The sequence below is a fragment of the Bubalus kerabau genome, chromosome 13, assembly GCF_029407905.1.
Source record: "Bubalus kerabau isolate K-KA32 ecotype Philippines breed swamp buffalo chromosome 13, PCC_UOA_SB_1v2, whole genome shotgun sequence".
Lineage (NCBI taxonomy): Eukaryota > Metazoa > Chordata > Mammalia > Artiodactyla > Bovidae > Bubalus > Bubalus kerabau.
Window position 1 is genome coordinate 30,158,857 of NC_073636.1, and position 17,234 is coordinate 30,176,090.

The 17,234-nt window shown below is 42.0% G+C and overlaps 1 protein-coding gene across 1 annotated transcript in view; it reads right to left on the reverse strand.

The window, feature by feature from the left end:
• FAM171A1 (family with sequence similarity 171 member A1) overlaps nt 1–17,234 on the reverse strand; it is a 131,441-nt gene that overhangs the window by 14,960 nt on the left and 99,247 nt on the right. Inside the window, exon 5 of the mRNA XM_055543889.1 lies at nt 13,697–13,873. Coding sequence (XP_055399864.1) covers nt 13,697–13,873 — 177 coding nt within the window. The remainder of the gene's footprint in view (nt 1–13,696; nt 13,874–17,234) is intronic.

Here is a 17,234-nt window from a genome sequence, read left to right on the forward strand (position 1 = left end):
GTAGCAAAGCTCCACATTATTTGTACTTTTGTGGGTGTGGTGAATCTTTCAGAAAACCCTAGAACCATTTCCTACAATGTTGCCGGGGTGCGTCAGCTGGGTGGCTAGTACTTGAAGCAACCTCAGAAATATTTCTAATATATTTCATGAATAATCTAGTCGCTTGTCAGACGGCCGATTGGAAGTTGACACATATCTGAGTTCACTCCATAGGCTGCAGTGCATGAAGGCTTAGTGCCTCCGAGTGAACTGGTTGCTGTAGGTGTGGCCAAATTGGTTCCAATCTGGTGACCTCTGTGTTGACCATTTTTTTCTGCCCAGAATGTTCTTGCCCCCCAAGACAGTCCCATGTTAGGTTCCTATGTGTCCTGGCGTCTCAGCTCAAATAGCACTCCTCCAAAGCCTCTGTCCAGCCAATCATTCTCCCTGACATCACCCTGCTTAAATTAAATTGTCCTACAGCACTTACTTAATGCCAACAAAGTAAACTGGTTCATTGCTGTCTCCTCCATTCAGAACAAAAATTTCATAATTACAGGTGCCTTCCTTGACTTGTTTTGTCATTCAGTTCCATTCAGTCGCTCAGTCGTCTCTGACTCTTTGTGACCCCGTGGACTACAACATGCCAGGCCTCCCTGTCCATCACTAACTCCTGGAGTTTACTCAAACTCATGTCCATTGAGCTGGTGATGCCATCCAAACATCCCATTCTCTGTTGTCCCCTTCTCCTCCAGTTTTCAATCTTTCCCAGCATCAGGGTCTTTTCCAATGAGCTTTGCATCAGGTGGCCAAAGTATTGGAGTTTCAGTTCAGCATCAGTCCTTCTAATGAATATTCAGGACTGATTTCCTTTAGGATTGACTGGTTGGATCTACTTTCAGTCAAGGGACTCTCAAGAGTCTTCTCCAATACCACAGCTCAAAAGCATCAATTCTTCAGCGCTCAGCTTTCTTTACAGTCCAACTCTCACATCTATACATGACTACTGGAAAAACCATAGCCTTGACTAGACAGACCTTTGTTGGCAAAGTAATGCCTCTGCTTTTTAATATGTTGTCTAGGTTGGTCATAACTTTTCTTCCAAGGAGTAAGTGTCTTTTAATTTCATGGCTGCATTTTTTCTCACCGAAAGCCTAGAACTGAGTAAAGTCTGGCACAAAGATGTTCACTATCTATTTGCTATAATGAGTGAATTGTTCATTTTTTTAAAAAGAGAAGCCAAGAACAGAATTCCCCAGGAAATCTTTCAATATTTAAATGTTGGCAGCAAATTAAAACAAAACAAACAAATAAATGCCCCAAATCAACTGTATGGGCCAAACAAAATATCTGGGAATGGATAGTTGCTCTGCATCCCCAGATCCAGTCCATTATTCTGTTAAGCCACATTAAGTCTTGGCATAGAAGGAGGAATGCACCAAAATCTGATATTCTAGAACAGGAAGAGGATTTAAAGCCTGAAGGAAATTGTGTTTTGAATCTCCCCTTCTCCATTCCTAGGATAACATACATGTGTACCAGGTACTTCCCTGTGCTGGATTTCAGCTTCTTTCTGATTAAGAAAGAATGTAGGGTTGCTATGAAAACAGTGATGAAAAATGTTGGTTTATGGTCCTACCTGTTTTACTAATGAATGAGCTCAGCTGAGAATGAGTAGACAATGAAAAAAAAAACCAAACAACTTCCCCCAAATGGTCCTATATTTCTTCCCCTCCAATTTAGGTGTATTTCAAACTGCTTATATGAAATGGCAAGTTGTAATGCAGGGATCAAACCCATGTCTCCTGCACTGGCAGGTGGATTCTTAACCACTGGACCACCAGGGAAGTCCTGGGTATTCAATTTAAAGATACTAAGGCTTCACTGTACTTGTACATCTTGTCTGTCTCCCTTATATCATGCTTTACACAAAATGCACAAACTAAATATGGGCTGAATTAGAACAATGATGATTATAATAATTATTAATACTTACAGAACACTTAACCCAGTACTACGCACCACTGTAAGGGTTCTCCGTTCTCAACAATTTTATGAGATGGGAAATGATAACTATTATTCCCATTTTACAGATGAGAAAACTGAGGCCCTGAGAGATTAACGGACTTGCTCAAGATCCAGAGGAGCCAGTGTTTACATCCAAGCTGTGTCAATTGCTGGGCTACAGCCTGCCTGTATTCGATACACTCTTGCCAAATGCTGTACAACCAGTGCAATATCCTGACCTATGAAAAAGAATTTTTCTCATTTCCGTGGAGATCACTGAAAACTGAAACTATTTTTTAAAAACTACTTGGTTTTAAAATAAATGATGGCAGCTTTGCCTTCCTAATTATTTTTCACCCAGGCCAATCTCAGAACGAGTATATTACTAATAGATGCAGTGCTTCAAATCCAGGCCAAAGGACAGCAAAGCAAGAAGGTTCTGAGGATCTCAGGTAGTAGGAAGAATACACACCTGCCACAGATAATCCACAAAGTAATTATTCTATAAGTGGTAATTAAGAGTTGACTACAACATAAGACATTTTCTTTCAGGAGGAACATACTGATCTATATACACTCTGAGGCCACAAAGTGGGCAACCATCATTTGTAAAACTTGCCAAAAATTGTTTCCATTCAACACCAGCATGAAAAGTACTCCTATATAAATGGACCCTTTAGGAAAATTAAGTCTCTAAGGATAGGATGTTGAAACAAAGTGGACCTGAGCTATATATGGCTATAATTTAGCTAAAGTGATGGCATTGTTTTCTAAACTCTCATTTTTTTGTTGTTGTTGGTGGGGCTGGCTACAAACACAAAAGGCTTAACAATTTTTAGGAATGGACTGATAGTACAAGAGTGTTTTTTGAGTTGCTAGGCAACATCAGGAAACAAATGTCCATGTTCTGAGATCACTCAGCATTCGGTCTCCCTGTGGGCAGTGTATGTGCTCCATGGCCAGACTCCGTTCCACTCGGGCAACAGGAGTAGAACATCCCAACTGTGATGCTGATGATCTGGAGCAGCCAAAAGACACCAATCTGTGTCTCAAAAGCAGGTCACATTTTGCTGGCCACCTGGCAGCTGAGGTCTCTGGCCCAAGTTTTTGCTGGACTGGCATCATTTATCCAGATTAAGTCCTACACTTTTAATGGTTCTTTTCTGTTATTTCACTTCAATTAGCTTTCTCTGCAGGTAAATTATCTCCCCCCCCCCCCGCCCCCACTGTATATCTAAGGGAAGCCTGATTCACTGGTATGGACAATTTTTAAAAACTGAAGTACAGTGGATCTACAATGTTGTGCCAATCTCTGCTTCACAGCAAAGTAACTCAGTTTTACACATGTGCACATTATATCTGAGAACACAGAGACTCTTTTCCTGAGAATTATTTCTTTGTTTCTAAGAGATCACCTTCATGTGAGAAGACCCATTTCAGGTGATCTTTCTCAAGGATATACTGACATTGTACTTCAACAGGTAAGTTTGCTTCTTTCTTTGTTTAATTCCCTTAACTATTGAGTCTGGTCATTTTGGAAAAAAAATTATAAAGATGATATGCATGGTTCTAAAGTTAACATCACAGATGTAAATACATACTTAACTTTTAGAAACATGAATTCCTTTCTTTTGTTCTAATTTTTGCCCACACAATGCCCTAAGGCTCATTCTTGTCATTCAGTCACTACACCTGTCTGACAATTTGCCACCTGCTATGTAAGATGCATGGCTCACGGTATATACAGAAAAAGACACACCAGTAATATTTTCATTTTCTTTAAGTGACAAATAGAATATAGTGTTTTAAGAACTCCCATCCTTTTCTCCCTTTGAGAAACAATGAAATGTAACAAAATCCTAGATCTGTACTTTAAATCAAGCTCCATTGTCAGGGATAGGCTGGCCATGACTTACCTAAAAGGGCTAGTTCGATGAGCAACAGCATCAACAGTAAAGCTCACCATCTATGCAGAGACGAACCCACTACCGGCCAATTATGAGCGAGTATCGCTGAATGCCTGATACGTATGCGCCATACATAAGAAGCTGGTTCAGTAACCAGCATTTCTATAGCAACGCACACTGCTCTGCAGGCTGCGTTCTGGGAAGGCAGTTAAAACTGGATTCTGCAATGTAGCTTCACTTGGCATCTGCTTTGATTTTTGTCACCTCATTAGAATGAAAGTATTCAAACCAAGTAACCCAAGTTATTATGAAACAGCAGCAACTTATCATAGAGAGGATCTTAAAGCATGATTTCTCGGCCATGCAAGGTCAGTCGGTCACTTTCAATTCAAACCACTGACCTGGTTTGCTTTTTCATAAGTGACCGTTCCCCAGGGCATCGAATCAGATTGCAGTCTGACCACCTGGGACACGGGGCAGCCATCTGCTGTCCCAGTTACGAGCTAAAGAGAGGAAATGCTATAAAAACAAGCCAGCACACCATCTTTTACCGTCCCGAAAGCCTTGGCTAAGATGCATTCACCATAACCAACAAAACTGCATTTGTCCTACTGGGGAAGAAAAGTAGCTTCTTTCAAAGGTCAAACTGGCCCCTGCACATTCCTGATGAGGTTGCTGTATCCCATCCCCTCAGACACACTTGCATACTCAGGCCCCAGGTCCTGGCACTGTACTGCTTTGCAAAAGAGACAGCATCATCAGAAGATCACGGGTTAAAGAAATCTGCTAATTCGTCAAAGGAAAAGACGTACATCACTGAATAGAGGCCCCACCTTGTACTGTAAATCAAATGGCATTTTAACAGGGCAGCTGCAGCAAGATCGGCACTGCCAGGAAATGCGGCAAAAGTTTTGACTCTAATGTGTGCAAGTCAGGCTTTTAAAAAAAATCTTTTTTCCTGAGAGTCCACACCACTATCAACCAATTCATACTGTTGTAACATTTTAAACAAAATCCAGCTTTACTTCTGTTCTAGGAGACCATTTATCTATTAGGTCACCCTTGTTTGAACATGTGGGTTAAAATACAGAGATGATAATTTTTTTAATGGGAAATTCTTTGCCTGTTCCAAAACAAAATAAAAAACCAAAAAAACCAACTGTCATTCAAGAAAAAGAAAACTGTGAAAAACAGTAGCACCAAATCGAATCCACTCTAATGGTATTGGGAAGGGAGTATCTCTAATATATGCCAGAGAGCATGTGGAGAAAAAGGAACCCTCCCACACTCTTGGTGGAAATGTAAGTTGGTGCAGCCACCATAGAGAACAGTATGGAGGTTCCTTAAAAAACTAAAAATAGAGCTACCCCATGATCTAGCATTCTTACTCCTGGACATATATCCAGAGAAAACCAAAATTCGAAAAAATATATGGACCCCAATGTTCACTGCAGCACGATTCACAATAGCCAAGACTTGGAAGCAACCTGGATGCCCAACAACAGATGAATGGATAAAGATGTGGTTCAAATATACAACAGAATATTATTCGGCCATAAAAAGGAATGAAATAATGCCATTTGCAGCAACATGGAAGGACCTAGAGATTATCATACTAAGGTCAAGTAAGTGAGACAAAGACAAATTATCATATTATATCACTTATATGTGGAATCTAAAAAAAAAAAAAATGAAAGTAGGTACCTCTACGTTTCTCTCATGAGTAAACTTTCAGTTATCCAGCAGTCAGGAATGGAAGTAATTGAATTAGCATTAAAAAGCATATTGCCCTATAACCAAGGTGTTATCACTAAGCATCAGCTGTCATTTGGGGTAAAGTGCTGGAAGGCTGCCTGGATAACAGGAAGTACAGACTGACTGAATCAGGCACTCTTTTTGGCCCTGCAGATGGAGAATACACCTGCATTTTAATAATAAGTGGTAAGAACTCCCCTATGGAATGCATCTTAGATCAGGGGTCACAAAATTTTTCTGTAACAGTCCAGATAGCAAATACTTTTCACTTTGTGGGAACAACTCTGTTGGTGCAGGAAAAGCTCTCACAGACCTAACATGAACAAACAGGCATGGTTGTGTTCTAATGTTTTACTCCACTTGGGCTGCTATAACAAAATTAACTGGATGGCTTATAAACAACAGAAATGCACTTCTTCATTCTGGGGGATGCCAAGTCCAAGATCAAGGTGTTGGCTGATTCAGTGTGGTTTCATTGGTTCACGGAGGGGCCTTCTCATTGTGTCCTCACATGCTGTGTCCTCTCATGTGGAACGGCTGGGAGCCCTCTGGGGCCCCTTTCATAAGGTGACTAATCCCATTAACGGGGGCGGCACCCTCATGACCTCCAAAGGCCCTACTTGGCTAATACCATCATCACTTTGGGCATTAGGATTCTAACATGAATTTGAAGAGAACACAAACATTCAGTCCATAGCACTCAATAGAATTTTATTCAGGGATGCTTAGATTTCATATAATTTTCATGTGTCATTAGATACTCCTCTTCTTTCTTCAAACATTTAAAAGTGTAAAAACCGTTCTAAGCTTTCAGGCCATAGTTTGTTGACCCTTACTTAAATGAGAAATTCTTAATGGATTCACAAGTTACTGTTTCTGGCTGTTAAACACTTTGAAATTCAAGTACTTTGATTTACTTGAAAAGTAGATCAATTAAAGTGTTAAACTGGTTTGGAATGATAATTGTATTTGAATCAATCATAAATAGTAGATAATTAGTGTTCCTATAAGATGTGTTCCTATTTTTTCCCCTGATCATATAATACTCTTGGAACTTTTCATTTAACTGCAATAATTTAATTTCTACTTAAATAATGACATTATGGATTATATATAATAGTAGAAACACCCTTATGAAATATGTAGGCTTCTGTTGAGCTTAGTAAGTTAAAGAACATATGATTTCTTTGAAATGTCCATCCAATCTTAAAGACAAAGTTTTCAGAAAACTTGTTCTAATTCATCTGGTCACTTTTGAATGACTTTCCAAATGTTACCTTTTCAAACAATCTGTTGGAGCCTGGAATTCGACAGTTACAATTTTCACTGTATATGCTAAGTGAAAAAGACCATTTAAGTGGAACTAGATCACCCATACAATGAAGATTCTCAATGACAAAAGGCTCAATGCCATCGAGATTATTTCCAGAGAGGAAGTAGAGAATTGGATAACTTACGTTTTAGAGGCTTCATGACAATGCACATTTCTTTGTTTTCACTGATTTCTACAGTGTATTAACTCCCTTTAGCTCCTGTAATAAACAACCACAAACTCAGGGGCTTAAAATGACACAAGTGGGTCTTCTCTTATTTCTAGAGATCAGAAGCCTGAAATCGGTTTCACTGGGCTTAAGTCAGAGGATCAGTAGGGCTGGTTCTTTCTGGAGACTGATGGAAGAATCCATTTCAGTTTCTTGTTTCCAGCTTCTCATGGCTGCTTCTGTTCCTTGGCTTGTGGTCCCTTCCTCCGTTTTCAAAGTGCATCCCTACAATTTCTGCTTCCATTATTATGTCGCTATCTCTTCTGATTCCTCCTGCATCTTGCTTATCAGGACTGCTGTGATTACAGTGGATCCATGAGGATAATCCAGCAGAATTTCCCCATCTCAAGATTCTTAACTGAATCACATCGGCAAAGTCCTTGTACCATATCAAGTCATAGTCACAGGGTCCAGGGGTTAGGATGTGGAGCTTTTTGGGGGAGGGGACAATTTTCCAGTCTACCACAGACATCAAACAAAAAAATTTTAAATAAGCTTTTGATCTTTGTGATCTGTATACAAAATAAACTAATGACAGCAAGGATGCTGCTTCTACAGACCTGTGCCATATTGTTATGATGAATCTGTGTATGACTCCCTAGTGAAAGCATCACTGTATTAGGAATACAGCCTTTTATACCCCAGCCTTATTTATCCATATTCAAATACATCCATTCAAAAATGAAGAGGCAGGAAGGAGTAGAAGAAGCATAGCAGCAGGGATAGAAGCTCTAGGGTGGAGAAAATGCAGTACAACTGTTCTCTCTCCAGACAACCACTCAAAGCATCATTCTTTAAACATATAGATACAGGTCTAAACATATACAGATATAGATATATAGATATGTAAAGGTAAATTCTATGTATAGAATCATCTTTTACCAATCTTATAATATCTTAAACTGCTCTGAATCTTAAAATATCTAAATGCTCCTCATCTGATTCAATCATTCAGCAAACATTTTAGCTGGGTGCCTTGCAAGTACCAGCGACTGTTCTGGATCATGAAGATTCAGAGATAAGGAAGACTCAGTGAGGACATGGATAATGACTGAGACACTGTAAGGCCATGTTCTTACAGACTTCTAGTGCCACCGCTAAATGGACAACATGCTTAGGAGGGACCAAATTATTGGTCGGAGGATAGAGAAGGTAATTTGAGAGACTCTGCTCGTGCAATCATGCAGTGTGACAAGTGATGAGGGGACCAGGTACATCCAGGGAATAGCACGCAATTGGGTGTGGGAGCAGTGGAGGGTGTGCAGGAGACAGAGGCTGAAAGTGAGCTGGAGAGCTGGGCGGGGGCAGCTCTGAAGACATCTGTGTGCCGTGCTGAGTGTGGACAGCCTCATGATGAGTAGCTCTGGGACACTCTCACGGGGCAAAGGGTCTGTGGTTCTGACAGACAGCCCAGTGGCAACCCAGAAGCCCTGGTAGAGGGAAGGAGAGTGGCAGACAGGCAGACAGCTGCAGGAACTGGTCAGAAAGAAGGCAGAGTCTATACCCAGACAGAGGTTAATGAAGGAGATGAGAAGGTAGGTTGAAGAAACGCTGATCTGACATCAGCACGATCTTGCAAAGGACCAGACATGGCTGCCAGGGGTGCAGGGAGGTGAAGCAAAAGAATAAATGAGGGGGGGGTGAACGTCCCTCTGGGCTCTCAATGTAGGGGGGCCTGGTTTGATCCCTGGTCAGGGAGCTAGATCCCACATGCTGCAAAGAAGATTCTGCCTGCTGCAACTAAGACCTGGAACAGCCAAATAAATAAATATTTAAAAAAAGAATAAATGTGGGGTAACTTAAATGAACAGGCATAAAGGCAGAAGCATGCCTGTCTGTTACAGGCACATGAATCTGAGTTTCCTGAAGGATATCTAAAGACAGATGTCTAATAGACAGTCAGGAACACAGATCAGAGAGCAGACTTGGGTGGATGGGTGGTTGTGCGAGTATGAGAAGTCAGAGGATGTAGCCCCAGTGACTGCATATAAAGTGAATTAGGAGCTGGGCCCAGGGCAGAGCCCATATGGCAGGAGAGGAGGGCCCTGAGGGACACTGAGTCAGAGAGCCAAGGGAGGTGGGCCTTCCTGTCTAGAGAAAAGAAACCATCTAATGCTTCAGAGACATAAACGGGATGAAGAGGTCACTTGATTCCACAATCAGGCAGCTGCTTCTGAGTATCACGACTGTGGTTTCAGGAGACTGGGAGACAGAAGCAGGATTGAAGTGAGTGAGAAGTGGGAGAGCATGTGGACAACAATCCTTCAAGAAATCTGGGCTAACTAGGACTTCCCCGGTGGTCCAGTGGTTGAGAACCTGCCTTGCAATGCAGAGGATGCGGGTTCAATCTCTGGTCAGGGAACTAGGATCCCACATGCTGTGGAGCAACTACTGAGCCCATGCCCCTAGCTACTGAGCCCGTGCCCCTAGCTACTGAGCCCGTCGCTGCAACCAGAGTCTGTGTGCCACAGTGAAAAATCCCACACGACACAACAAGAATCCTTCATGCTGTAACTAAGACCCAACACAGCCAAATATGTAAATAAATAAAAACTGAGCTAACAAGAATCTGGAAAGAACTGGTCTGGATGTCATGGTTTGAGAAACCCTTCTGCAAAGTGCTAAAGAAACCCTTATCTTTGTTTACCGAATAAACTCTTAAGGCGTACTATGTACCAGGCACTGAACTAAGCTTCTTACAAATACTAACTCATTATTCCCAGGGGAGGTTAACTTGATGTGTCAAATTAATTAGGTCACAGCACTCAGATATTTGATCAAACACGCCTGGAGGTTGCTGTGAAGGTATTTTTAAGATGAAATTAACATTTAATTCAGTAGATTTAAATCAACTGATTGAGTAGATTATGCTTCCTGTAGGTGGGCCTCATCTAACTAGTTGAAGGCCTTAAGAAAAAGGTGGACCTCCCCCAGGCAAGGGGAAATTCTGCCAGCATATGGCCTTTTGGACTCAAATTGCTGCATTAGTGTTTCTCTGGGTCTCCAGTCTGCCAGCCCATCCTTCAGATTTTGAACTTGCCAGCCTCTTCAAGTGTATCAGCCAGTTTCATAAAAAAAATCTCTCTCCCTCACAGAGACACACACAGACACTGACACACGCACACACACACAGGCACACACATAACACACCCACCCACACACCCACATCCTATTGGTTCTGTTTCTCTGGAGTACTCTGACAAATAAAGACACTCTCCATAACATTAGGTACTATTCTATGGCACAGAGAGGTTATGTAACTTGGCCAGGATCACACAGCCAATAGCTAGCAGAATCGAACTTCTAATCCATTGTGTCTCAGAGTCCTTGCTCTTAACCACACACTACTTTGCAGCACTGCCTTGAGGTGTTGGGGACCAACCTGGGTGGACAATGGTGAGAAGGAGAATATACAAGGGACTAAGAGCCTCAGGCAAAATGCATGCTGTACAAGTGAGGAAACAGGACAGGTGATTGGCCTGGGGCGGGCCTCAGAGTTTCCCAAATGGCAGATCCAGGGCTTCAGGAGGCAAAACGCAAGCTTTCCCCTCTCCTTCTACTTTCTGTCCCTGCTTCATCATCCACATCCTTTCCTCCCTACAGAACTCCTGTCTTCCTCAGGGGTTCCCTCAAGTCGCTTTCTCATGGGAGCCCATGACTCCTTACATCCTGACCAGGAACATGTGACTCAAAGAGTCACCAAGCCATGCAGAATGCACACGAATGACAAAGTGCCCACATGACCCAGCGCCACATGTCCAGCCAGGATGATCCTTCTAACAATATCAAGTTTGGTGCAGCTGGTAAAGCCATGGAATTCAACACAAATAACTATGCAGTCTGTTAGTAATTGTTTGGAAAATGAAACAAAACCAACGTAAAACAAACCACATCCCCTGAAAACTCCAGAAAGCCCAACAAGCATTTAATTCCAAATATAAATTCCTAGAACTAGAATTTGACTACTCAAAGAATTCTGTTCAGTTCAGTTCAGTCACTCAGTCATGTCTGACTCTTTGCGACCCCATGAATCACAGCATGCCAGGCCTCCCTGTCCATCACCAACTCCTGGAGTTCACCCAAACTCATGTGCATCGAGTAGGTGATGCCATTCAGCCATCTCATCCTCTGTCGTCCCTTTCTCCTCCTGCCCCCAATCCCTCCCAGCATCAGAGTCTTTTCCAATGGGTCAACTCTTCGCATGAGGTGGCCAAAGTATTGGAGTTTCAGCTTCAGCATCATTCCTTCCAAAGAACACCCAGGGCTGATCTCCTCTAGAATGGACTGGTTGGAGGGACTCTCAAGAGTCTTCTCCAACACCACAGTTCAAAAGCATCAATTCTTCGGCGCTCAGTTTTCTTCACAGTCCAACTCTCACATCCATACACGACCACTGGAAAAACCATAGCCTTGACTAGACAATTAGGTGTCTTTGAAAATACATTTGATTCCAAAAATCTCCCAAGAATTTGTATGCATGGTCTAACAATTTAAAACTCTGAATTACGTTATCTGAAAACTTGTCTTTTCAAGTTTTACTTTCATGGGATTGAGAAACCAATGGGGCATAAGGTCCAATGTGCTGTCAAAATCCTAAACACAAGCATGTACTCCTTCTTGTAATCTTACTACAAATGTCAACTGTAAAACTTTCTGGAGGAAAAGTCGTAAATACATATTAAAAGCGTTAGAGTTTTGTACTTTTTGAAGTCAGCAAATCTTCTTTTAAAATTTTATCCTAAGGAAATAGTCATGGCCATATACAAAGATTTAGCTACAAAGACATTTATCCCAGCACTGGTAAGAATAGTAACTTTTTTTTCTAATTGTAGGAGATTGAGCAACTGAATGACATAAATATACAAGGGTATACTATGCAATATTAATATTGACATTGCAGCATAACCATTGCTATGGAATAATAATACCAGGGAAAGATGTTCATGATAACAAATGCTTTTTAAAGGCAAGTTATAGAACAGTACATAGCATATAATCTCCTTCATGTTAAATGTGTATTTTTGGAAGGCAGCCTCTAAGAGGGCCCATGATGTCTACTCCTGCTGTTCATCCACCTGTGTGGTGTTCCCTGCATTGGAACAGCACTGTGCTCTGTGACCACCAGCATATGGAAAGAAGGAAGAAGAGGCCACTTTGACCTTTGGTGACAAAAGACCTAAGTCACCTATTGGTGACTTTCATTTTGCTCCTTTGCCCTTTTGTTTGTTGTTGTTATTGTTTAGTTGTGTCCAACTCTTTTGTGACCCCATGGACTATAGCCCATCAGGCTCCTCTGTCCATGGGATTTCCCAGGCAAGAATACTGGAGTGGGTTGCCATGCCTTTCTCCAGGAGATCTTCCCTACCCAGGATCGAACCCATGTCTCCTGCACTGGCAGGTGGATTCTTTACCACTGAGCCTCCTGAAATCTTGTACTTTTTGTTTGTCAGTTTCTCTTGGGTCACTTGCTCCACAGCTCAGTGGAACCACGCTGTCATGGTGTGAGTGGCCCTGTGGGGATGCCCACGTGGCAAGGCATTGAAGCCTCTGGCCACCAGCCAGTGAGGATCTGATGCCTGAAAGCACACTGGTAGCCCCTGCTGGATCCTGAGAGGAGCTGGCTGACAGCCTGACTGCATCCTTGCTCAAGATCTGACTCAGAACCACCCAGCTCGGTTGTGCCTGGGTTCCTGACTCTGGGATCCTGACTCCCTGAAAAGGTGATGTTCACTGTGGTGTAAAGCTGCTGAGTTTTAGGGCCGTCTGTTATGCCACAAAAGATAACCAATATACACATGCCTAGTGAATGGCTGGAAGGAAATGCAGGCTCATCTCCTAAATACTGTGGGTTCAGATCCAGGCCTATTACCCCATATTAAACATAAAGAGAGTCACAAGAATTTTTGGTTTCCCAGTGCGTTAAAGGTTCTGTTACAGTATAGTTTAGTCAATTAAGTATGCAACAGCATTATGCCTAAAAAAGCTAATGTACCTATTTAAATTAAGAAATACTTTATTGTGAAAAATGCTTACCATCATCTGACAACACACAGTTGCCACAAATGTTCAATTTGTAAAAAATGCAGTATCTACAAAGTGCAATAAAGCGAAGTCTGCTTGTAATCTAAAATACGATTAGTAGGTTTCTCTAGGTGATTTTTAGTTTCTTTTTTGTAAAATATTGGCAATGTTGTCTTCCTTTTTCAGAACACAGAAAAAAGAAAACCATAAGACCAAGAGAGATTATGGGATCTTCTAAAGAGTAAAAGGATAAAAGATTAGGAGAGGCAATTCAAGGCTAATAATCTTTAAAGATTCTTAAGCAAATTAGGTTAAGTGTGGGAAAAAAAAAAAGGTGTAAGCCTTACCCACCAGAAACCATGCAAAGTGCTGTGAGAAGCAGCATTCAATAACTTCAAGGAAAAGAGACTAGCACAGGCTTCTTAAAACGGAAATCGAACAGTAATGAAGTCCACTAGCCGATCGTTGGCACGGGAGTTTGCTTACCCAGTTTCTGGTCAAACCGCCACGCCGTAACATAGGCATTGTGCCTCAGACTGCTCTGAGTGGCCAGGGGCACGGTGACATAAATGGGGCCATCCACCAGCACCGGCGTTCCATCGCTGCTGAGCAAGTGGACGCTGACGGCTGTGACAGGGGTTAGGTCGTACCTGGTGCTGTTTCCTGGAAGCAAGAGGCAGTCTCCATCACATGCACACACAGGACCCAGGCGGGGCGGCAGAAACTGTTTACAGAAAAATGTAACGGCTAACATCTACAAGGATTGGGCCTCCTACAAACCAGGGACAGCATTCAGTATCTTATACGCACAATCCTCACCATGACATCCTAAGGTAGGTAAAAATCCCCATTTTACACATAAACGGAGGCTCAGAGATGGGAGTCATGGAAACAGGCCCATAGATAGACATTGGTGTGTGGTAGGGCTGAGATCCAAGTTCAGGTCTGTCCATTCTAACCACTGTCCTGTGCTTTCAAAAGGAGTTTCAAAATGGAAGGGGGACTGTCTGTATTGGGAGAGAAGGCATGTGTGTGAAACCCTGAAATCAACTTCTCTACAAAGCGAGCCCTGTACACATGTTAATTACTTGGCAGATCACCACATTGGAACCAAATGTTTTACATCAGAGACTGCTTTTAAAAAATAAAAAAAAGAATGAATTTCTTCAAGGAGTACTTCAAAATATTAACTTCTACTAAAAGGACACTATTGAAAACTTGCACTTGAAATATTTATGAGTTATTTTGGTTGCCATTGTTATTTTGATCTGTTTAAAAGGAATTTAATATACCAATTATTCTACATTAGAGGCCTTTTCTCCAAGCCAATGGTTTAATGACTATCTACTTTACAGATAAATTGGGGAATGCTTATGAAAGCGGTATTATATTTATACACTTAAGGGATCCATTTGAGAAGAATTTTTCTCCAGTGAAATATAATATATCATACAAAATGTATTCGATCATAATTTAAAATCTTCCCTTGAATACAATGAAAACACACTGATAGAAAAATTTAAGCTACATTAGAACATAATTTATTGGGTTTCTTATTAAGCTCCTTATATACCTATCTACTTATCAATTAACTACCTGAGTTAATGCAAACCTCAAGTTAGGACTAAATTTAAACATTTAAAACCAATCTAGTGAATTTGAGAGTTTCACCAACCAGTGGTAGCTAACCTCTTTGCAGAGCAATTTCTATACAGCTAATGTTAGCACTTTGGAGAAGGCAATGGCACCCCACTCCAGTACTCTTGCCTGGAAAATCCCATGGACGGAGGGGCGTGGTAGGCTGCAGTCCATGGGGTTGCTAGGAGTCGGACACGACTGAGCGACTTGACTTTATTTTTTCACTTTCATGCATTGGAGAAGGAAATGGCAACCCACTCCAGTGTTCTTGCCTGGAGAATCCCAGGGATGGGGGGCCTGGTGGGCTGCCGTCTCTGGGGTCGCACAGAGTCGGACACGACTGAAGCAACTTAGCAGCAGTAGCAGCAGTAATGTTAGCACTACCTTTTATGATTCACATCCATCTCTGTTTTCCATTGAAGAAAAAGGGATGGAGATGAGGATTTTATCAAAAGGTCCACATCGGAAGCATAGATTCAAGTTCTGAAATCTTTTAACCTGACCATTTCATCGTAGGGTGAAGAGAACCAAAACCCAGAATCCACCATCTTTTTTTATCACAACATCCTGTGGACAGAGGACCTAAATGTATCCATTGCCCAAAGGCAACACAGAACCCAAGCCAGATCTCTCTAGGCTCTGCTGAACTCTCTGGATGAGACAGGACTTAAAGACAGATTAAGTGACCTGACTTTATATAAGCAACTTACAGATAACATTTTCAGTTAGGTAATGCTGCTTCTTTAAAAAAAAAAAAAAAATTAAAAAGTTTTTTTTTGGATGTGGACCATTTTAAAAGTCTTTATTGAATTTGTTACAATATTGCTTCTGTTTTTTTTTAATTGCTTTGTTTGTTTGTTTGTTTGGCTTTTTGGCCATGAGGCATGTAGGATCTTAGCTCCCTGATCAGGGGTCGAACCCACACCCCCTGCATTGGAAGATGAAGTCTTAACCACTGGACCACCAGGGAAGTCCCAAAGGCTGTTTCTTTCATTAAAACGCCAGGCAGGAAGTCTACCCCCGGAAGCAGCAGGTAGAGCAGAAAAGTACTCCACTCTCACCTTCCATCCTTTCCTTCCACTTAACACTGCCTCTTGATTCTTAGAAATGGCATCCCCATTGTCCCTACTCATCCCCTTTTGAGTTCATTTCATATAATCTTGCACATCCCTGGCCCAGGAAGCCCGAGTCCCAGAACCAGATCCGCTACCAACTAATTATGTGGCCTCCCCCAAGTTATTTCACTCTTCTGGGGTCTGTTGCTCTGAGCTGCAAAACTAAGGAGGTTGGACTAGATGCTTTCTTATGAATCTATAGAAAGAAACAAACTGTACTACAAACATTCAAAGTAAGAACAGCACTGAAGAAAGAAGCATATTCATTTAAAGCAATGTGTACTACCAGGTGCATGAGATTTAACATTCTTTAGAAAGTTCTCTGTTCAAAGACATGGCAGGCAATTATATCTGCTTTCTTGAGGGCTCTCTCCTCTCTCAGTGCTTCCACTCCATACCTTCCAAAGGGCTCTCGACCCTCCCATTTTTCTTATTCTGGAACCATTCATGCTTTGAAGGGCTACACTGTTTACCTTCCAGCCCTTCTTATGAGACGGCAACTCCTTACAAAACACGGAGTTCTCTATACAAGGACTCTCTCTTTCTTGATGTTCCATCTTGATATTACCTGACTCCTATCACATCCCAATAAAGACAAGCAGAAGCAGCACCCCAGGACCAAGCTAGGAGGCCGCCGATTCATCACTTAGAACAAAAGGGGTTTTGCCCAGATAGCATCCAAAGTTCTGTTTGGCTTTGCACGTTAATCATATCACTGACTCCTCTCTGTCTTCCTGGAGTTGCCAGCAGAAGTAATTTCTTAAAAACCCTTGCGAACATCACAGAGCAGGTCTGGGCTTTCTTAGCAACCACAGGGGAAGCATGAGGCTGTGAGGATGCACAGGGAAGAGAAAGTGAGGAAGCAACTGAAAGCTCCACGTAGCTGCATTTCTACAGCTCTGGAAACTCTTTCAAAGTGGTGGCAGGGATAAATAACCCCCCTTAGGACACACCAGGGAAGCCAGTCACTCTCCAATCACACTTATGGTCTCTGTTTACTTCACTGAATTCTACTGATAACCTGCCATCTCACATGGATTAGTGTGGTCCAGGCTCTCACACTAAGTTGAAATCTCTTAGATGCATTTTATAAAACAGGAGGCAAAGGTGGGGCAGAAGAGAAGCCCCAGTTAATGGGCTGCAGGGGTGTTAAGTGGACACCACGCTGGTGGCTGCCTTTCCTGGGAGGAGGCCTGATTCTTCCTAGGTCAACTGGCCAGTTATTTCAGTGGAAAACAAGCTGAATATAACCTTCCAAAGACTTTCTCTCT